This window comes from Polypterus senegalus, chromosome 6 (genome assembly GCF_016835505.1).
Source record: "Polypterus senegalus isolate Bchr_013 chromosome 6, ASM1683550v1, whole genome shotgun sequence".
Lineage (NCBI taxonomy): Eukaryota > Metazoa > Chordata > Cladistia > Polypteriformes > Polypteridae > Polypterus > Polypterus senegalus.
In genome coordinates, this window is record NC_053159.1 from 32,074,526 (window position 1) to 32,098,315 (window position 23,790).

Below are 23,790 nucleotides of genomic sequence, written 5' to 3' on the forward strand. Positions count from 1 at the left end.
GCAACCTAAAATCCCTGAGGCATCTGAGATGGTAAAAATGTTATTGTGCCTTCTGCTTCAAGATGTAAATATGCTTGGAACAGATCAGGACACCGAGGTATCTTAAACTATTCACTCTCTCCACCAGATTGCAGTTAGTTCTGAGGGAATGGTAGTGGCTCTGCCATTTTCTCTAAAAATCCAAAATCAACTGTTTTGTCTTGTTAATATTTGGGAGAAGACCGTTGTCCTGACACCAGTGTGACAGACTCTCCACTTCATCCAGGTGTTCATTGTTGTTAAAGTTTAGGTTCACCATGGCTGTGTCATTAGCAAAGTTGGCAATGATGTTAGAGACCCTTTTATGCCATGTAACCATAAGCATAGAGGGAATACAGCAGAGGACTCAGAACACAGTCCTGTGGAGCACCTGCGGTGAAAGTGAGGGATGAAGAAGTGTGGCCATCCAATCACACCACCTGAACTTGGAGAAGAACTTAGAGGGGTTCATTTTGCTAACTGATGGACTATATCTAATGAAGAGCACTCACACATACAGTGATTCCCTCTCCTATTGTACTAGATGTACAATCAAGGTGATGGCATCATTGTTGGATCTACTGGAGAGATATGTGAAATGTAATGGATCTAGTTCGTTAGGCAGTGAACAACATATGTAATTCTTGACTAGCCTTTTGAAACACTTCATTGCTGTAGGTGTCAGTATCTTTCAAGCTGGTTGGGTGTAATTTCTTAGTTACAGGGACAACAATGAATCTTTAAAAGCAAGTTGGTACGACAAACTGAAGTTAAGGAAGGTTTAAATATTACTGTGAACACGGGGGCAAGCTGATCAGCCCAGATCTTAAAAACATGTCCTTGAATGTTCTCTGGACCTGGTGTTCACTTGGGGCTGATGCTTTGTTAAATGATATTATAATGGTTTCCATATGCAATTACTTTTTAATATTTTCAAATTCTGCCACTATTACAATTCACACCCATTTCGTCTTGTTAAATTGTCTTACCTGCCACTAAGGGGAATATGACCCCAGTTGAGTCTCCATGTAATGATGGGAGTTGGGACACCCACTGCAATGCAAGTAAACTGCACCGTTTCACCCTTGTTTGCCATTATGGTCTCTTCCGGGGGGCGGATAACATCAGGTGGAGCTAGATTTAAAAGCAAAAAAATAGACAATTTGGTCAAAGCTGATAACAATAGGAAATAAGGATAAGACTATGGACATTTGTGACTGCTACTTTCTCACACCAAATATAAACTTCATATCAAAGGGGGTAGAAGTTGCCAAAGCACTTGTGACTTTGGATAGAAATGACTTCTGTTTCTAAGCCATGTCTGGGAACTACTGAAGTCCACCTGTAGTTGTCTAACAAAATGAAATCATAAAAAAGTGAAGACCAGGCAAAGCCTATGGTAGAAGCTCCGGATTCCCCCACGGATTAAAAAAATTATTTTTCATACGTCAGTCAGCAAACAGTCAGAGGTTTCAACCAGAGACTCAGATTTACCTTTATGCCTTTCTGAACTTTTATGTCATCTGTCTGCTTATATCAGAACAAAAGTTTAAATACAACAATGAGGAAACCCATTCAGACATCTAGGGATAAAGCAAATATCTACCTTGTTACTTAGCAGGAAAAAATACAGTTATTTTCATAGTTGTTTCCACACATACATATTCCACAAAGTTTCTACTGTACATTTTATTGCGGGGAATTAAGTTAAATTTCTCAACTTGTTTACTCTCAGTGTGAATTATGCACATTCTCACATTCTCATGGTTTTTCTGGGCAACTGACAACAGTCTGGCTGAGTGACAAATCTTCTGTGGCTTCATATAATTAAATGAGCAGTATCAGAGACTGTCATCCATCAGAGTTTACTACTGCCCTGCACTCAGTGCTTCTGGGATAGAATTGGATATCAAATACCCTTACAAAGAGAAAGGAAACTTAGAAAATGGATGGGCAGATGAAGTTCATAAAATCAATAAAACATATTTTCAGATTATTGTATTTCCTGTGTAATACCCACTGTACAGTGGAACCTCGGTTCACGAACGTCTCAGTACACGTACAAATCGGTTTACGACCAAAAAGTTCGACAAACTTTTGCCTCGGTTCACGACCACACATTCGGTATACGAACAAGCCAGTTTCCCTTTCGGTTTGTGTGTGCCGATGATTTCCGCACGTGTTGCATTGTTCTCAGTCAGACGTGCCTGCTTGCACGTGCGTGCGTGCTTTCGCTGTGAACTCTTTGTGCTCTATTCCATTTCCCTTCCGGTTCGTACGCGCCGATTACTGTGTTTAAGCATGTGCTCAGCCTCACCCTGTTCATTGTTCTCAGTCAGACGTGCGTGCTTTACCTGTGAACTCTTTGTGCTCTACAGTATTTTGTGTGCTTTTGCAGTTAGCCATGGCTTCTAAGCAAGTGAAGAGTGGTGAGAAGAAAGTTTTGAAGAAAATTGAAATCGAAGTAAAGAAAGAAATTATTGAAAAGTATGAGTGTGGCGTTCGTGTTACTGATCTTGCCGCCGAGTACAAGAAGTCAAAATCTATGATTTCGACTATTCTAAAGGAGAAAGAATCTATTAAAGCAGCTGATGTTGCAAAAGGAGTTACAGCGTTAACCAGACAGAGGCCTCAAGTGCTGGAAGAGGTGGAAAAACTGTTGCTAGTGTGGCTGAACGAGAAGCAACTTGCAGGGGATAGCGTAAGCGAGGCGATGTTATGCGAGAAAGCCAGGAAGATTCATGGCGATTTGCTGCAAAACTATCCTTCTACGAGTGGTGAAAGTGAGGAATTTAAAGCCAGTAGAGGATGGTTTGAAAAGTTTCGCAAGAGAAGTGGCATTCATAGTGTGGTAAGGCATAGCTGCGAAAGAATTCTTGAAAAATTTCCCAAAATTAGTGGAGGACAAAGGCTACATCCTGCAACAAGTCTTCAACTGCAACGAGACTGGATTGTCCTGGAAGAGGATGCCGAAGAGGACCTACATTACCCAGGAAGAGAAGGCTATGCCCGGCCATAAACCAATGAAGGACAGGTTAACCATTTAGCTGTGTGCTAACGCAAGTGGCGACGTAAAACTCGTTTTACCAATTTGAGAACCCTCTTGTTTTCAAGCAGCACAATGTAAACAAAGCCAGACTGCCCGTGATGTGGAGGGCAAACACGTAGGGTTGGGTCACAAGGACCTTGTTTTTGAAATGGCTGCACGAGGCTTTCGCTCCCGCCATGAAGTGATATCTCAAAGAGAATAACCTGCCTAAAAAATTCCTTCTTCTAATGGACAATGCACTGGCACACCCTCCAAGTTTGATCCACCAGCTAAACAGCTAAAAAACAGAAACCCAAGAAATCACAACAGAGAAAACACCTGAAGGAAAACATCCCTCCATCACGGAGCCAGACTCTCCCTCAAAACTGTAACATCCTCTCCACCCAGTTCCTCCTCACTTCATGCCAGAACTCGACTCATGCAAGGTTAGTTTTCTTGGTGGTTTATGGTTAGTTTTTGTATTACGGATTTTTCAAATGTTCATTTTTCGGTTCGTAGCGTGAATTGTTGCAATGTTACTTTTCTCTTTGTTCAAATGTTTATTTTTTTCCCTGTGCTTAAAACTCATTTAAAAAAAAGGGTTTACAGTGATCGGGTTCTAAGGCTATTAGTGTGAACTCCTGCAATGTTACTTTCTTGGTTGCTTGTGGTTGGTTTTTAAATAAAGTTCGGATTTGTTCAAATGTTCCTTTTTTTTCCCTTGTGCTTAAAACTCATTAAAAAAAAGTGTTTACAGCGATCAGGTCATAAGGCTGTTAGCGTGAACTCCTGCAATGTTAGTTTTCTCTGTTGTTCAAGGTTTTCTCAGTGTTTTTCAATGTTTTTACATTTAGTTTACTATTACAATGGTATAATTAACTATATTTGTCCTTAAAAATCTTTAAACAAAATATATTTACATACAGTTCGTACGGCCTGGAATGGATTAATTGTATTTACATACAATCCTATGGGGGAAATTGCTTCGGTTCACGACCAAATCGGTTTACGACCAGAGTTTTGGAACAAATTATGGTAGTGAACCGAGGTTCCACTGTACTTAGTCATAAGTATATTTATTTTGTAATATTATTTTTATACTGTAATCCCCATTTCTTAATTTTTGCACAAAGGTTTCACTTGTTTTATTGTTTTGCTCAGTAATATACACTCACTTGGGTGGGGGTTGATTTTAGGTTTGTTTAATCTGACTCAATTGTATGTAATGATACTTTCTTTTTTATTAAAGTAAGTCTTGAATGTCTGGAATGTTAAGTTCTTCAAATAAAATCTACAAAAAAAAGTAATATACCCTCACGTGGAAAATTATTATGATCACCTGTACACCTGCTTATGCATGCAATTATCTAATCAGCCAATCATGGTGCAGCAGTGCAATGCATAAAATTCTGTAGATACAGGTCAGAAGCTTCAGCTATTGTGTTCGTGTCAAACTCCAGAATGGGGAAAAATACAAACTTGGTGATTTTGACTGTGGCATGATTTTTGGTGCCAGACAAGCTGGTTTGAGTATTTCTGTAACTGTTGATCTTCTGGGAGTTTCACACACAAAAGTCTCCAAAGTTTACTCAGAATGGTGTGAAAAACAAAAAAACATCCAGTGAGTGGCAGTTCTGCAGAAGGAAATGCCTTGTTGATGAGAGAAGTCAAAGGAGAATGGCCAGACTGTTTTGAGCTGACAGAAACACTACAGTAACCCATATAAGCACTCTGTACAGCTGTGGTAGGCAGAAAAGCATAACAGCATATGCAGTACGTTGGACCTTGAGACACAAGGGCTACAACAGCAGAAGACCACATTAGGTTCCACTCCTGTCAGCCAAAAAGTTTAGGCTGCAGTGGGCAGAGGCTCACCAAAACAGCTGAAAACTGGAAAAAACATAACCTGGACTAATGAATTTCAACTTCTGTTGAGGTACACAGGTGGTAGGGTCAGAATTTGGTGCCAACAGCATGAATCCATGCACCCAACTTGCCTTGTTTCTACAGTCCAGGCTGGTGGTGGTGGCTTAATTCTGTGGAGAAAGTTTTCTGGGTGTACTTTGGCCCTGTTAATACCAATCAATCATCATTTGAATGCCATGGTGTATCCGAGTATTTTTGCTGACAATATAAAACAAAATTTACGCATCTTCTAATGGCTACTTTCAAGCATGATAATACACCTTGCCACAAGGCAAAGTCATGGGTCCTCCTTGTGTGGAGAGTGCTTTGAGTAGTCGAGAAAAGTGCTATACGTATAAATGTAAAGAGTTTTTATTATTATTATTATTATTATTATTATGTCAAACTGTTTTCATGAACACAACAATGAGTTCAGTGTTTTTTCAGTAGCCTTCTCAATCACAGGATCTAAATCCAATCGAACATCTTTGGGATGTGGTAGATCAGGGGATTCACACAATGAATGAGCAACTGACAAAAGCCAAGTAATTGGGTGATGCAATCATGTCAGCATTGACCAGAATCTCAAAGGAATGGTTCTAGCATATTGTGGAATCCATGCCACAAAGAATTTGAGGCTGTTGTGAGAGCAAAGGAGGTCCTACACAGTATTATTACAGTGTTCCTAGTAATTTGTCCAATGAGTGTATTTATTCATTTTTTAAATGTCCTTATTTACATCATGATTGACATTTACGGTATTTCTAGCCATATTTATTACTCCATGCACCCCATAGTTATATTTTTCCATTTTTTTCTTCACTTAACTTTCTAATTATGAGGTCATATTGATCATATTGAGTCTACTCTGGTAGTTACATAGTTATACCTTTCCAAGGATATTTTTTAAAATACTAGCTGTGTAAGCCCATGCTGTACAAAGCCCAGGCTCCTAGAAACCATGGATTCTGGCATTTCAAACAATCAATCGCATCAGTTCTGCATTAGCGTCTCCTTGTCAGTTTTGTTTTGTGGATGTGCTCACCTCTGTTGTCTATCAGCGGCTAAGCAAGTTTTTCTCACCTCGCAGGTTTCATTTGGGTGATGTGCTCGTCTCACTTGTGTATTAGCGGCGGCAGTTTCACTTTGGCGACAGAGTCGCTTTCTTTGAGCTTCATGCTGTAGCCTCGCAGTTCCGGGCTGGATAGGCAGACAGGCACACTTCCACGCATAGATGTTTATATACAGTATAAGTTTAAATATATTTACACAATAAGTGCCAGGGAGGACAGATGAGCATCCAGACTGGGATGGAGACTGAGTTCTTGCCCGGCCAGGACACCATAATGGAAGGACCACAGACTGGAGACACAACCCAGCCGGGACACCCTATAACCTTCATCCCAGCTAGAATCAGACTGTAATGAATGGATTCCGGGAGCAGTTCATACTCCGACGCAGAAGGTGGCAGTGTTCTCCGAGGCTGATTCGAATCAGAACAGCCACAGGGTTGCACTGGAATTGGAGTGCAGAAATACAGACATGTTGGGGTCCTTGGGTGCCACACGAGGGAGCTGCTGGGAGTGGACAATACTGGATTTCACGTGACCCTGAAGTGCTCCCAACATGCAGTGCGGTAACACCAGAAGCAGCCCCTCCAGACGCTATTGGAGGAAGGAAGGAGGGAAAAACAATCAATCTAATCTGATATTGTGGTATTGATCTTATGACGGGTGATTATTGGAAAGGTGTTGCGGATGAAATCAGTATTTTTTATTTGAATCCAGAATTGCGTTCGGCATTAATGTGTCTGTGGTTTGGAGCTCAGGGGCGCCCCTTTGTGGTTACAATAAATTATTAATTTAGTTTCAGTTGCATGTTCCTGTTTTCCTATGTGCAGTTTAATCTATACAGTATATTACAAAGAACCTTACTTAATGTGTTTGCTTTTCCTTGTATATTCCTGTATTATCTTATTTACATGTAGGTTAGGTGGGTTGGCACCGCTAAATTGGCCCCTGATGTTTATGTGTGTGTGTGTGTTCAGTGTGTGATGGACTGGTGCCCTGTCCAGGTGTTGTTCTTGCCTTGCGCCCAGTGCTTGATGGGACAGGCTCTAGCAACCCCATGACCTTGCTCAGGAGAAGCTTGTTTGGATGAAATGGGTGGCTAGATGGATGGATGCATTTTATTTATTTCTGTTTTGTTCATTTCTGCTGTTTAATGAGTCACATATCCATCCACTTCAGAAATATCCTTGAGCAAAGTCTCCTCTTTTCATGTGCATGAAAAATATATTAAGACATTACACAGCTGTGGTCTCCTCATCATCACCACAAATTAAATTCTAATACTTTTTTCTTTGTTTGCTTTAAATTGGACTGGCTTCATATACACCAAAGACCAATAAAATTCCATCCCTGCTGTCTACTTTGCCCCCAGCTACTTATCTCCCACCACAAAAATGAGAAGACATAACAAATACGGCTGCATAAACAGACACGGTGACACTTACTGCAGCCAACTTCATCCGATCGGTCCGGACAGTCGGTTTCCTCATCACACTGGTAGCTGGCAGGGATGCACTGACGACTGGAGACACAGACGAACTGTTCTGGGGCGCATTCTTCACCTGGTCCTTTGGTAGCTAAAAACAGGGAAAAAATATTCATTTAAAAATTGTAATTAAATACAGGAAAACTGAGAATATAAGAACATAAGAAATTTGACAAACAAGAGGAGACCATTCAGTCCAAGTAGCCCGTTTGTTTAGCTAATAACTAAGCTGTCCCAGTCTTGCAGCTAACCTGATAAACATCAAGGATGAACACCTGCCATTTTGTCTTTCTTTTTAGAGTTGTCCTTTCCCAGCATAAACCCTACGCCATAGACACTTTTTCAGTTTATTATCTCCATTTCCACACTGCATTGCTGTCTATTGTTGATATCAGTTCTTGTTCAAGGTCCTGCTTAAGATCATTTTACACTTGATCTTATTCAAAAATGTATTTTTTAATCATTTTTAGTCTGATACTGTACTATTGTCAAGTTTACTCTATAAAGGGCTTCATTTTAATAGTGTGCGAAGGAGACACCAATGGTGGCTGAAGCTTCAGCACAAGTTAATCAAATCAAATATATGTTTATTATACTGTATAAAAGTAATCATAATAGCAGCTCACTACTCAGAATGGAAAATGCAGGGAAGACCCAGGATCGAACCTGCAACCTCTTGATTTAGAAGCAGCCATTCTTCCCTTTAACCCACCTATGCAACTGACAAATAGGCTTTGTTTTTTACATATTGATAGAAACATGGAAATTGAATAATTTCTTTTCTTTGGTTATATTCTTGACTAAAGGTGCACTTGTTTCATTATACTTTTTGTGAAAGTATTTATTTGATATCCAGTCTTCGCACATTATACACTTCACGTCAAAATTTGGACGCATACTCCCATTAAACACTTGTCTAATGTGACATACCCAGCAACTCACTCCAGCAAAATCAAACAGATTTCATGTCTTTAGTCATAGCAGTGGGCTCTTTGTGCACGAGAGCACTTCATTTGGAAGTACAATGCATATAATGCTGCAACGTGTGTGTTTTGGCCTTCACAAACAGAAGAGATGCTTGTTTGTGTGATGTTTCATATTTTATGTTCCACTACAGAATAGTTGAACGCACCATAACCGTTAACCATTCATACAGAGCTGGCTCTGTCCGGCAGTACTATACTGGCTGTCACAAAAAGAGGTGAGCACACCCCTGAGTGCTGGAAGGTTAGCACTCAGTCAGTAAATGTGACATGGACTGCAATTTTCAGTCTCGTAAATTGACATGACCTGGCAGCAATATCAATAACTGCTGCTGGCAAATCTGATATACTCCATGACTAGAAGACACGTAATGTGACGTCAACTTAAGGTATTAAAGGGGGCTTTATATTGGTGGGATCGCCTATGGAAACACCCGAGCTTGAGTTGACTATGTCTCCAGATTTTAAAATACTTCAGTTATAAGTTGCAGAATATTGTCACCCATATTGTCAGCCAGACAGAGCAAGTGTTGTGATCACGTTCAGATTGTAGGCGTTCACTAATAGGAGCTGGTAGACAGCTCTCTACAGAGAAGAGGAGAACTTAACGTTTGTGTATTGTTATGAAGGCATGACTTGCAGCAGCATTGGTGTACTAGTGACATCTATATATTATTGTTCATTTTGCTTTGCTCAGTCCATTTCAATGTTGGGCACCCTGTGACTTACTTGAACGTGTGAATTGTGTTCTGGAGGCTTACCAGTTTGAATGTAAACTACAACAGTCTCCACAGTGGACTTGCTTTGTCACCCTAACGGAGTTGCGCTTCCTGATAAAGTTAAATAGCAGTGTATGAAGGCGTTATATTACAATATCAGTGCCTTATTTTCTACAGAAGATCAGGCTGGAATTCAAATTGAAGAAAGCCACTAGGGAGATTGCAGTGGTGGATAAAACAGCTCCGCATGGTTATGGCTGACAAAAGCCTATAGTTGGAACCCTTCTGCAAGTGAAGGCTGTTGAACACAGAGGAGGCATTCAGGTTAAGGAGTGAAACACTTGTCACCCCGAGATACCTGCTGAAAATGCAGAAGGGTTCCCAAACCTAATAGCGCCATTCAGAGTTGTTCCTATTTGTAATGCAGTATCTTCAATGTTTACTTCACTTAGCACTACAGTGGGAAAACATCCTAATGGAAAGACTTATGGAGCTGAAGCAGTAATCATCTTGAAAACAGCCTCTTGTTCACCCCTAAGCTAAACACTTACGGCACGAGGTCTCATCTGAGTTGTCTCCGCAGTCGTTGTCTCCATCACAGCGCCACAGCTTGAGGGCACAACGGCCATTCTGGCACTTGAACTCATTGGGCTCACAAGGTGACTGGGTTCCTATCAATAAAGACAAGAAGAAGTCAGAAGCGCCTTCACATCTTCAGTAGCTTCTGAGCAGTGTTGGTGACAATAAATAATAGGAGCCCTGAGGAATTTCTGTTTGTCAGATCTGCAAATCTCATACCCTTAGCTCACTAATCCTAGGAAGAAGTGTGAATTCAACATTTTGATCTCTAGTAGTTACTAATGGTTCCACTGGACCAATATTGCTATGTTGTTAACGCCAGCCAGGACAAATTTTTAGCTAATTCAGTTAAGTAAATTGAAAAAGTAAGTCAGTTGAAAAATTCCAGTGTTGAAAACATTAGACTAAATGTGACAACTGATTCCACTGAATGTCTTTTTGGACTTGGCGAGATGACTGACTTACCACAGCTGAGCTCATCACTGCCATCATTGCAGTCCCTTTCGCCATCACACAGGTAATCTCTTGGGATACACTGCCCATTCTGGCATACAGCTTCATCCAGGCGACATGGTCGTCCAGCAGGCGCAACTGTTCTTGGAGGTGGTCTTGTCACTAATACCTGCTTTGTTGTAGGAGAAGGCCGTGGACGAGTTGTGACAACTGGCCGGGCAGTAGTGATCTCCTCTGTAAGTGAAAGAGAGTTGTGAATTATTGCACCATCTTGGCAGCATCGCATTTTCACTGCAGAGCTGTTGAGCGTATAATTCCGATTAACAACCCACAAGTCAAAGTTCACTTTAAGGTGTGGGATGCTCTTCATCTAGTCAAATTAGGAAACTCAACTATGGGGTTCTTTTTATCCACCTACAGCTACAGCTTCAAAGGGTTATCTAAACAATATTCAGTATAGGTAAGCTTTTAAGTCATTATTACTGCCCTCTTCTTTTTGTTTATGATCAAATTTTTATTTATTTTCCATCAATTAAAAATGAACAGTTAGATGTTTAAAATAATAATTGTGAAAACAAATCCCAACCAATACATACTTGTAATAACCCTATCCCCCTTCTCAACATGGAAATTACATCATAAAAAAATCAATTTTAGAGGGCGGCACGGTGGTGCAGTGGAAGCGCTGCTGCCTCACAGTTAGGAGTTCCGGGTTTGCTTCCCGGGTCCTCTCTGCGTGGAGTTTGCATGTTCTTCCCGTGTCTGCGTGGGTTTCCTCCGGGTGCTCCAGTTTCCTCCCACAATCCAAAGACATGCAGGTTCAGTGGACTGGCGATTCTAAATTGGCCCTAGTGTGTGCTTGGTGTGTTTGTGTGTGTCCTGCGGTGGGTTGGCACCCTGCCCAGGATTGGTTCCTGCCTTGTGCCCTGTGTTGGCTGGGATTGGCTTCAGCAGACCCCCGTGACTCTGTGTTCGGATTCAGCAGGTTAGAAAATGGATGGATGTAAAAAAACTATTTTAATAAAATCATAGCCCCTGAACCTCCCTGGGGCTCTGGAGTTTCATCTATAGATATATAAGATTGTGAAAGAAACTTGACAGCAAAGGTGCAAAAATGAAAAAGAAAGATGCTATATACAGGCTTTTAGTGCAACAGCAGCCATTCTCTACAGGTTGATAGCAAAGAACATTTCAAAATGGATCAAATAAAAAAACAAAACAAGCCAGTGTTGAGCAGTCATCAATTTCAGGGGATTTCCATCTAGTAGCAATAATGATTTTGTCAGCGATGGTACCTAATAACAACACTCTCTTTTGATAACAATTACAACAAAGAAAAGAATCGTCAGCAAAATAAAAGACTGAAAGAAGAAAGGGAATTTTACAGTTTAATAAACAGGAAAGTAAATGGCAACTGCAGTCCAGAAGGCAAAGACACCTGGACACTCCCAGAAAACGTGAAGGAAAGTACCAGGGAGATCTAGAGAGCAGGAATGACATAATGAATCCGATACCAAGCCCATTTTTTATCACTTTCTGGGAGTAAGGAATGTTCAATGAATAATTTGAAGTTGTGAAAATTGATAGTTTGGGTTTTTGGAAGACAGACATACATTCTTAAATAGTGTGTTCCAACATATGTTCCTATTGTAATGGAATAAGTGTTTAGTCCACATGTAAGTGACAGTAACAGGTTTGTAAGAGGCTTTGGCTAATAAAGAGTAAAAAGCTGATACAGGCCCTTTGCTAGTAGGGTTAGTAGTTAGCTAGTGATATAGAGAATTAAAAAATAAGGAAGATTAGGCTATAAATTAATACCATTGGTCTTAAGAACTGATCTGAACTGGAGATAAAAGTAAAAAGAGGTGGAGGGCAAACTGAAGTGTGCAAGCAGTTCCTGAAACAAGCACAGTCCAGAATCAGCAGAAATATCCCCCAGCATCACAACACCCCGATGGGACCAAGGCTGGAAAGGGCAAGGCTGTCCTCCAATAAGAATAGCTGAATTATTAAATCTAGGTGTTTGTCTGTGCCACCTGGGTATAGAACTAAGTTTTTTCTTGACCGAGCACCAGCACTAGATAGCATGAGTTATAAGAGGTCCAAAACAGACCTACAAGATCTAATGGAAAGTTTACAAAATAAAACATTACTCATATAGTAAGGGTTAGCTATAGAGGACTCCAGTGGTAACCAAGAGGGACAACACTTGGGGTCATGTAGCCAGGCTACAAAAGCCAAATGATATAATTCAAAGTCTGGTAAAGACAGGCCAGCAGGGTCTTTGGCATGAGTTAGAGTTGCATATTTCAACGACGGTTTCCTACCTTTCCAAATAAATTTAGAGAGAAGAAACTTAATATTGTGCCAGTAATGTTTTTCGGGGCGGGTTGTGGGAGTGGAATCATAGCACTAACAAAATTCAGATGGGAAATAATATTCATTTTGATTGCAACAATTCAAGTAGGAAGAGACAAAAAAAGAAGGACCAGGAGGGGAGAGATTTTTTAATTTCATTCAAAACACAGAGATAGAAGTTGCTATTTGATCACTGATGAATATAGCTATCTCCAAATATCTGAGCTGATTGGATACTGGAATGTTAGCAGGAATACTATTGATGGGTATTTAGAAATAAGTGGGCACAATGCCGATTTATTCCAACTGATCTTGTATATGGTAATTTTCCCAAAAGTATTAAATTAATGCAAGACATTAGTAATATCTATTGGGGCATTATTCAAGAATAAAATGACATCATCTGCATATAAAGATATGGCATGGGGGTGCCTTTGATGCAAATGGGAGAGATTGCAGCACAACTATGGACTGCTATAGCCACGGGCTCTAGTGATAATGCAAATAGGAGTGGAGAGAGTGGACAACCCTCACAAGATCCTCTTGCTACAGGAAGAGGGTAAGAGCTTAAAGAATTTGTAAGTACTACAGCTGAAGGAGATGAATAGAGTGTTTTAATCATATTAATAACGCCACTTCCAAAACCCATGTGATGTAAGAATGACCACAGATATTCCCAGTTTAGCTGGTCAAAAGCTTTTTCAGCATCTAAACACAGAAGCACAGCAGGAGAGTCTACATTAGGAGCACATTCAATGACATGGGGCAATCTGCACAGGTTATCTGAAGACCTGCGAGATTTAATAAAGCCAGTTTGATCTGGGTAGACTAATTTTTGAATAATCCTTTCAAGACAAATAACTAAAATTGTAGCTAGTAATTTAACATCTGTGTTGACAAGGGAGATGAGTCTATAATTCTGACATAACTTATGGCCCTTGTTCTGTTTTATGCAGTAAATGAAATACTGCCATGTTCAAGCTAGGATGAAGCTGAGAGCAGTTAATGGAACTACTGCCCCATTCTTGTAAAGCTAATAGAGAAATGACATCACTTCTTCTAAACAGCTCATCTCAAGGTTTTCCAAGTTCCATAACCTTTATACAGAGGCTCTCCCTATAATAGGATTAAGAGCAGTCTTACCACAACCAATCTCATCAGACATGTCACGGCAGTCAATCCGGTCATCACAACGGAATCCAATTTCAATGCATTCACCATCTTGGCAGGTAAACTCCTCTGCTGTGCAGGTTCGAGGACTGGTAATAACTGGGCGGGAAAAAGAAGTAAGGAATTAGAGACAAAACACGTAAAGAAGACAGCAATCATCAAACCTTCTGTTTTCCGTATTTTGCCCAGCCAGTACAGTGCATGATTGGGAATTAAGCACCACTAGTCAGCCTTCCATCTAATTCTTTTTGTTCTGCTGAAATCGCATTGGAACATGAAGCCACCATGCAGAACTGACTGTACGCAGGTAGGGCAAGGCCCACTGTGCCAACCAAAGGGGCCATGTAAGTCAATCTTTGCAAAAAGACAATCAAAAATGAACATAGATCACCTGTATGAGGAAGAAAATATTAGGAATACATGAAATTGTTATTAGACAGGTAATCGAGCAACATAACACACATTAAAACTGGGAAAAAACGTCTAAAAGTCTAAATCAATGTGGAGTTAAAAGCACTGCATTTCAGGTGGGGTTTATTTAGGACATGCACGTAAGTATTTATCCACCTCAATTCTTCCAGCCGATCAAAGCCACACCGACATTTGAAATTCCTGGCAAAAGTAAGGAACACTGCAAACAGCATGTGGAAATGTAGGATTATGTGGAGTCGAGTTCGAATGACAAGTGAAACTGAATAGGGAAGGCTAAGACGGGACATCATTCCAAACATCACCCAAATTCTCCAAATGATTTACGGCATTTAAAGTGGACCCAAAGCAACTCCTCCAGCTAAATGAAGTCAGAACAAAAGGTAGGAAGCCTTTTCCATATACCCTTTGTGGAAACTGGAACAAATTCTTAAGCCGTGTCATTAAAATACAGGCCATAATGGCTTTATATTAATAAAAGAAAAAGACAAGACATTTGAACAACTTTGCCAATAAGTAATTAAGTGAGCTTGATGGAATGAATGATTGTTCATTCACAATTTTAATGTAGTAGGAGTGGGTTGAGTTGTGTTATGGGGTGCAGATTATTGTGTTTTATTTTAATGTAATTATTGTTAAAATGGCCTACATTTTCCTTTAAAGTGCTGGCTTTTGTATTTCAACAAAAAATGAGATCACAAAGAAACAAACAAAACATTTAACACTAATAATTTCAATAAATCTTGAGACAGCTGGATGAAAAACTTTTATAAATTCACAGATTTTTAGCCAAAGCAGAACTCTGCATCAAGCTGGTACCAATTTGGTTGAAATGGGCACATACACACACATCAGGATAATTTAGAAAATGTCCGTCTATCAGCAATGGAATATCTCAGGCACTGGAAGAACATACCAGTTCCTCAAAATATGGCCAAAAATCTTCTCTTCAGCTGTTTTCTGAAACAGTTTTTTCCTTTACAGGAGGTGATTCCACCATTAATGTGCAAATGGAAAGAACCAACTCTCAATGGTGTACAATTCATGCTCCAATACACATTTATTGTACACATAAATATGTTAATGTGAACATATTTAGGTTGTAAGAAATTGAACAGAGTGCCAGGAGGCGACCCATGCAGACACAGCGAGAACGTGCAAACACCACAGGGCCAGAAATCAAATGAAGCTCACTGAAGCCACGAGGTAACAGCAGCATCTACTGTGCCATTGTGCTGTCCGCCCACAGGATGTGTTGTACTGTATATTAGGACATGTGAAATGCAATAACGTGAAGACACTTTTCTAAACAAGAAGAGAAACTCGCACTCAACTCCCTTGATTTAGGTATATTTTATATTATCCAAGGTTTCTCCTTACTATATACCATGTTAATGCACATTCCAGTCTAAGGAGTGAATTTTCATTCTTTCTGTCAGACCAAACTGAATGATTTCACCAGATCAACAAAAACACATGCCTGTGAAAATGAAGAATAATTGCCAGCAGTACATTTTTGTCTTTATAAGAAACTGCTTTTCTAATGCATAACAAATCATAAATTCAGAAAGCCTTAATTTCTAACATATGCTATCCAAGCATTTAACTTCTGCGTACAGAGAAAGTCATTTTGAATGAGCATCTCCATGGAGTCCTGTTGCAAGCTGCAAACAATTAGAGGCCTCAGTTATGTGTAAAATAAATGCATTTATAAAGCATGATACTGTAGTTACAGTTGCAATGTGGGGGGACAATGAATGAACATGTGCTTTGCTGTTAACACCAGATGTGTTAATGGGGGAAAGTCATGCTGCTTACTCGTACAAACCTGGGGACTCCATGGCTTCTGGCGGCAGAGGAAATGGCGGCGTCACTGGAAATGGAAAGCAGGGCAGAGAGGAATTTGGTCAGAGTTGTTACATCAAAAAAACGCTCCACATGGACTTCAGGCAGCTCCTGGAGCACGGCTAGGGGAATTTCAAATATTCCTGCCATTACTCAACGATAGGACTAAACCTCATGGTGAGCTCTTATTTGGTCATATTTTTAGCCTTCAATCGAAAGTTCGACAGTTACTTTCACCAATGCAGAATGAGAAAAAACCCAACAACATTATACAGCATGAATACTGCACACCATGCATCACAACTTTCAAACAGAACAAAAAAATGATGGCAAGGCAAGCAGGAACCCACCATTTTCTCGCTCTTTCTTTCACACCTGCCCAAACTGAATGGCTACTTTTTTTGATAATGCAAGCCTGTTGTAGCAATGCAGTCATTCAATCTCTGACACAGTGATAAGGATTCTGCACTTATACTACCTTGAAAAGCCTACGCAATAGAAAAAACAAACTTTCTTTACAAGCATGTTGAAGTCCACAGGTAAGGGAATATTTTTGATAATAAATGAAAGCAATAACCATGTATTTAAATGTTATGTACTGTATGACATATTTTCCCAAGCTCTGGGTCACCAAAAGTGGGTCACAGGCTGCCACTGGTGGGTCACAAGTTGCTATTGTTTATACTGGTAGCAGGTCGCCCTCCCAGTCTGACGATCATGCTTGATTTGCAACCTTGGTGGTCAGTGAAGACACTTACTTATCTTCTATATATAATGATTTAAATACACCTTGGACTTCTACATATTTGATTCTTTTATATTAAAGGAATACTCCGTCTAAAAATGATATTTTTTAATATGTTACTTACCCCATGTAGTTTGTAGGGGTGACCAACAAAAAAATTTTAATCTCATGTTTTCATGGAGTAATTAAATATTCAAACTCAATGGGTTTCAATAGGTGACCAGAACTGTGCAGCATCAGCTGATGTGAAAAAAGTCCATGGAAAACAGAACAAAATTCTAACGTAACTCATGTCACATGTCCATGTGTCTGATATTCGTTTGTATGGTGAAATCATGCAAATGTGTACATTTTTTGCTAAAATATTATTAACAGTTATTTCCTGAATCCTGCATTAAATGTAAACATGGAAGATGTCATTACCATTTGAATTGAAGACAGGTTTCTTCACCAGTGAATGAGGGGGAGAGGCAGATCTTCAATTCAGATGCACAGCATTGTGGGAATGATGTCTTCCCTGTTTACATTCAATGCTGGGTTTCAGCGATCTTTGCGTTATTAATACCTGCATTATCATCTGTTAATTTAATTTGGATTTTCTGGCACTTTTCAACATGAAAAATCTCAAATTTAGAATGTGTGCATGGGATTTTGCAGCAACACTTTGAAATAAGATAGATAGATAGATAGATAGATAGATAGATAGATAGATAGATAGATAGATAGATAGATAGATAGATAGATAGATAGATAGATAGATAGATAGATAGATAGATAGATAGATAGATAGATAGGAAAGGCACTATATGATAGATAGATAGATAGATAGATAGATAGATAGATAGATAGATAGATAGATAGATAGATAGATAGATGTGATAGGCACTATATAATAGATAGATAGATAGATAGATAGATAGATAGATAGATAGATAGATAGATAGATAGATAGATAGATAGATAGATAGATAGATTTGTATATAAGTAATTCCATAATTATTCACTCTCATTCGTATGGAATAGATTAATATGTTGTGCTGCAACCTTTAGAAGTCAAATAAACACATTAAGATTTCATATTTTATTATAACATGCAAAGCAAACAATAGGAGTCTAGGGCTTTCTAATATCTACTATATATGGTATATACACATTTAATGAGAAGCACTTTTGAAAAGAAATATATTATGCACTCTTTGAATCTTTGTCTTATATAACATCTTTTGATAGCAAGAGCTAACATGAAGTGCTTTCAAGCCTTTAATGATAAACTCCATTTGACGGATTTTTAGGAAATGGGCACATGACTATTATAGCACCTTTAACCAATAAATAAGTGTTAATTTTACTGTATATATTGTTCATACTGTGGTGGGCTGGTGCCCTGCCAGGGGTTTGTTTCCTGTCTTGCACCCTGTGTTGGCTGAGATTGATTCCAGCAGACCCCCATGACCCTGTAGTTAGGATACAGTGGGTTGGATAATGGATGGATGGATATTGTTCATATTCTGCACCCATTTGTTGCCTATGTGAACTTTGTTCATTCTCAGCCTGTTGGATTAGTTAGTGATTCCAAATTGAATGAGTGATCCTGCAATGGAAAGATGCCCAGTCTAGGGCTGCCATGATAGGTCCAGCCACAGTGAAGCTGAATTGGATTAAGCTTGTGAATGTTATGATTTTTATGTTAGGAACCCCTGTACAGCTGCTTATCAATGCAATTATCTAATCGGCCAATCAAGTGAGAGCAGCACAATACATACAATCAAACAGATACAAGGCAGGAGCTTCAGTTAATATTCACATCAAACACCAGAATTGGGGAAAATGTGCTCTCAGTGATTTTGACCGTGGCATGATTGTTGGTGCCAGAGGGGAACTTCTGATCTCCTGGAATTTCCACACAAAACAGGCTCTAGCATTTACTGAGAACGACGCAAAAAACATCCAGCGCGTGGACGTTCCTTGGGCTGAAATGCCTAGTTGATGAGAGAGATCTGAGCAGAAGGGTAGCTCAGATAAGCACTCTGTATAACTGTGTTGAGCAGAAAATCACCTCAGAATGCACAGAACGTCAAACCTTGAGGCAGGTGGGCGGCAACAGTATAAGATCACGCCGGGTTCCACTCCTGTCACCCAAGAACAGAAAGCTGAGGCTGAAATGGGCACAGGTTTACACAAACTGGTCTGAAGAATCTTGATTTCTGCTGAGGCACACAGATGGTAGGGTCAAAATTTAGTGCTAATAGCAAACCTGACTTGTGTCATCACTCCAGGCTGGTGATGGTGGTGTAATGGTTTGGGAAATGTTTTCTTGGCACACTTTGTGCCCATTAATACCAATCAATCAACGCTTGAACGTTATGACCTATTTGATTATTTTTGCTAACCATTTGCATCCCTTCAAGGCTACAATTTACCCATCTTCTAATGGCTACATCCAGCAGGATAATGTGTCACGTCACAAAGCAAAAGCCATCTCAAACTGGATTCATGACCATGACAATGAGTTCAGTGTTCTACAGTGCCCTTCTCTGTCACTGGATCTGAATCCAATAGAACACCATCGGGATGTTGTACAACAGGAGATCTGCGATATGAATGTGGAGCTGATGAATTGTGGGATGCAATCAGGTCAACGTGGACCAGAATCAGAACATCTTGTGGAATCCATGACACGCAGACTGACTGTTTCGAGAGCAAAAGGAGCCCAACTCCCCAATATTATTAAGACATTGTTCAGTGAGTGTACAGTATATGATTTAAAAAGGATTTACTTTGTTGAGTGTTGTGCTATTACAATTAATGGGGCTAGAGAAAAATGGTTTTCACCATAAAGGACTCTCCTAAAGGATTTATCAAACAGCTTTTAAGAAAGTACATTAAGTTGTTCAGGTTTATGTTCACAGCAAATACCTGTAAAAAATAAACATTAAATGCTGGCTATTAAGGGGTTTTGAAAACACAGAATAATTGTTATTTAAAATACAGTGTGTTCTGTTGACAAAGCTTTTTATGACAGTGTTCACTACCTGGCTGATTTCTCTTTAATTAGTTATTGGTACAAAGATTCACTAAGCTGCACAAAGGACAAATAATTTCAAAGCCAGAGAGGCATCCAAGGAGTAAAACTCACCTTCTCCAAGCCGTCGGAACTGGAAGCCCGTCACTGAGGTGTCATAAGAAGCAATGGAGCCGCTCCTGATGACTGAGTAAAGCACCCTTTCAATCTGCTGATCGTTGCTATTAAAATCAGAACCCACATCCAACTCCACGAAAACACTTCCATGAATATCCCTGTTATGAAGTGATTAAGTGAGGGAAAGAGGTATAAAGTCAGTCAAAGTCAGCTCATAACTTATATTACAATTTAAATGCAACACTGGATTGCCACCTGAAAGCAGCCACTTCATCATGGTACAGAAACACCTTCTATGCATTTCTTAGCCATGTGCAGGCCCCATCTCATCTTAAGCCATGTAAAAGTTTAAAGTTTACACAGGTGTATTCCAACATTGAGCGCCTATTTTGGATTTTACTGTTGGCTTTATAAATTAGGTGTTGAGATTATCACAGGGCGTGCCCTTCCTAAGGACCAGACAAACTAGCAAATTTATACTTGAATGCCACTGAAGGTGGTAAATGCGGGTGGTACATATATTGTGATATTCTTCAAAGCTGGGTCTTTCCTAAGTGGATGTTGTTAACAAGGGGTCTGCTCAGCTCAAAGAAGTCTACTTCTCCATTAACAAAAGTGAAAATGCACTCTCAAATTATTTTCTTATTTTATCAGAACAAAGAAGGCAATGAAAAACAAACCCATTTTCTTACTTGATTAAGACTAAGCTGACTGTCTGATCCCCAGGAATTTTCCGATATTCTGATTCAAGCTGAAAAAAATAAAATGAACAAATGTTAAGTTTTAGTCAGGGAATTCCAATTTTCTGCCTTCTTCTCTTACATTAACAGTGATATTCAACAACTGAGCAAGACAGTAGAGCTATCACCACACAACTGAAGAGTTTTAACAGAACACCATTTGCTTTCTAAAGTATGCTTGAAGTGGTTTTCTGTACAAATCATCCCATGGGCTTTAGTCTCAATTGAAACCACAAAATAATGCAACAGTTAACCTCCTTAGCGTTAACCCTGAGTGTGACTCTGGCATGGAATTCTATGGAATTACGGTTAAACACGAGTAAGAATTGGGGTGACGTGTAATGATCCATTTTACGTTTTTAAGCATGAGTAACAATCGGGTCAGTATTCTGCTTCCATCTAGTGGATGAAATAACATTGTGCTGCAAAAAAAAATCTGATTTTAATGCAATTTGCCAGTCTAAGAAAACTCATCAATATTCATAGATGCAGTGGAGCCTCCAACTAAAAACACAACAGCAAATGAAAAACCATAAAGGCAGTTTTAGAATGAACTGAAACTGAGCTATTGCTTGAGTCGAGCCTCCAACTAAAAACACAATGGCAAACAAAAATCTATAAACGACAGTTTTAGAACAACCTGAAACCGAACCATTAGAGTAATCATGCGATAGTGATTAAAAATGTGAATTAGTTATCAGACATTGACATGGAAAGCGAATCTGATGCTTGATACAGCACTGTACGACCAAACTACCATGATATGCCTGCAGTATTTGATTTGACCAAAAGGTAAAATGATTATGAAAGGACATATAAGAAGTCAGCCCCCTAAGCACTGTCTACAATGCGGCAGCCTCATTGTCCGTGTCAGAGGAATTGGGGAAGTCACTAACGCTTGTGCTGTAGTAGCCTACAATAACACAAGGGGAGCATCAATTGTGTACTGTAGATCAGGCACTGACATTCTACCCCAGGGGTCCTCAGTCACAGTCCTGGAGGGCCACAGTGGCTGCAGGTTTTTGTTGCTTAATTAAAAAGCAATTCTTGCCAATAATTTCATTTCATGGCTTGTTAGTGCTTTAACTCTGCTATGTCAGGTCATTCTCATATCCTAGAGTTTCTTCATCCAAATAATTTGAAGGCTAAAATGGATGAGTAATTATCAGTCCTTCACTTTTTTCTCTTCACTTTCCTTCCAAGTATTTAATTAAACCCAATAGTGCATGATAAATACAAGTCAAGCCAAGTTGGGGAGCAAGCACTGGTACAGTGCGTTGCCTCACCCACTACAAGACAAAACAATTCGGGATCCCGGTTGGCAACCCCCCAGGCAGACACGCGGACTAGTCCCACCCTCCGATCTGAAATGACCCTCTATCTGCCACAGCCAAGTGTTACGTGGGTGACCCCTTGGTCTGGTCCAGCCACTCAGGTCCCCAACAATGAGGATTCTGTGAGCTGGATCACCCTCAGGTAAATGTGCCACATGGCTGTAGTGCCGTAACTGACGCTCCCTCAAAATGCAAGTAATGTGCCTCATACAGGACTCCATGAGCAACTGCTCAATCGACACAAAGTCAAACCAAAGCCTAAGGATTTTCCACAGAGACACAGTACCAAAGGAGTTCAGTCTTCATCTCAGGTCACTGGATGGTGTCCATGTCTCGCAACCATATAGCAAGACAGGAAGCACGTATACAAACAGGTGTAAATGGTAACAAGCTAAATGGAGAAATGCTGGTCTCTTTTGTCATTTGCATGTTATTGTTAATTAGGAGCAATTAAAAACAAAGAATACAGCAGGTTAAGACTAAAATAAGCAATAAGGGTTCAAAATCTTAACAAGCGAGACAACTAAAGTGAAGCAGAAGTGTCACATCTGCCTTTCTTAAGTAAAGTTCTAGAGAAGGCAGCCATTATGCAGTTAAATGACCACCTAAATAAACATGCTATTCTTGATAAATTTCAGTGGGGTTTTAGAACAAATCACAGCACAGAAACTGCACTCGTTAAAGTAGTAAATGACTTGCGGGTAAATGCAGACAGAGGCCATTTATCTGTTCTCATCCTCTTAGATCTGAGTGCTGCATTTGACACCATTGATCATAATATTCTTAGAAATCGCCTTAGTCAATGGGTGGGCCTCTCTGGCAGTGTCTTAAATTGGTTTGAATCCTATCTGACAGGGAGAAAATTCTTTGTTAGTTGTGGGAATTACAACTCAAAGTCACATGATATCCGATATGGTGTTCCACAAGGCTCTATCCTGGGTCCGCTGCTCTTCTCAATCTACATGCTTCCGTTAGGTCAGATTATCTCAGGGCACAACGTGAGCTACCACAGCTATGCTGATGACACACAGCTGTACTTATCAATAGCTCCTGATGACCCTGATTCTATTGATTCACTAACAGAATGTCTGACTAGTATCTCAGAATGGATGAATAGTAATTTTCTCAAGTTAAATAAAGATAAAACTGAAATTTTAGTGATCAGCAATAATGGATACAATGAGGCTATTAGAAATAAACTGGATACATTAGGATTAAAAGTCAAGACGGAGGTAAAAAGCTTAGGGGTGATTGTTGACTATAATCTGAATTTTAAATTGCATATTAATCAGATCATTAGGACAGCATTTTTTCACTTAAGAAACATAAGTAAAGTTAGACCGCTTATATCACTGAAAGATGCTGAGAAATTAGATCACGCGTTTGTTTTTAGTCGACTAGATTACTGTAATGCACTCCTCTCGGGTCTACCCAAAAAAGATATAAATCACTTGCAACGAGTGCAGAATGCAGCTGCTAGAATCCTAACTAGGAAAAGAAAATCCAAACACATTTCTCCAGTTTTAAAGTCACTACACTGGCTGCCTGTGTCATTCAGGATTGACTTTAAAATTCTGCTTATGGTTTATAAAGCCTTAAATAATCTCGCCCCATCTTATATATCGGAATGTCTGACACCTTATATTCCAAATCGTAACCTCAGATCCTCAAATGAGTGTCTCCTTAGAATTCCAAGAACAAAACTTAAAAGAAGTGGTGAGGCGGCCTTCTGCTGTTATGCACCTAAAATCTGGAATAGCCTGCCAATAGGAATTCGCCAGGCTGATAC

General features: G+C 39.7%; 1 protein-coding gene across 10 annotated transcripts in view; it reads right to left on the reverse strand.

Moving 5' to 3' along the window:
- The window catches only part of hspg2 (heparan sulfate proteoglycan 2), a 516,773-nt gene that overhangs the window by 286,367 nt on the left and 206,616 nt on the right, over window positions 1-23,790 (reverse strand). For 9 of the 10 annotated variants that reach the window (XM_039755775.1, XM_039755774.1, XM_039755776.1 and 6 more), the window contains 8 exons: window positions 20,620-20,678; window positions 19,925-20,085; window positions 16,027-16,071; window positions 13,743-13,868; window positions 10,254-10,475; window positions 9,761-9,880; window positions 7,467-7,598; window positions 1,008-1,152 (listed from right to left, as the gene is read on the reverse strand). In XM_039755775.1, the coding sequence (XP_039611709.1) occupies window positions 1,008-1,152; window positions 7,467-7,598; window positions 9,761-9,880; window positions 10,254-10,475; window positions 13,743-13,868; window positions 16,027-16,071; window positions 19,925-20,085; window positions 20,620-20,678 (1,010 nt within the window). The remainder of the gene's footprint in view (window positions 1-1,007; window positions 1,153-7,466; window positions 7,599-9,760; window positions 9,881-10,253; window positions 10,476-13,742; window positions 13,869-16,026; window positions 16,072-19,924; window positions 20,086-20,619; window positions 20,679-23,790) is intronic. The other variant, XM_039755773.1, reaches the window with a different exon arrangement.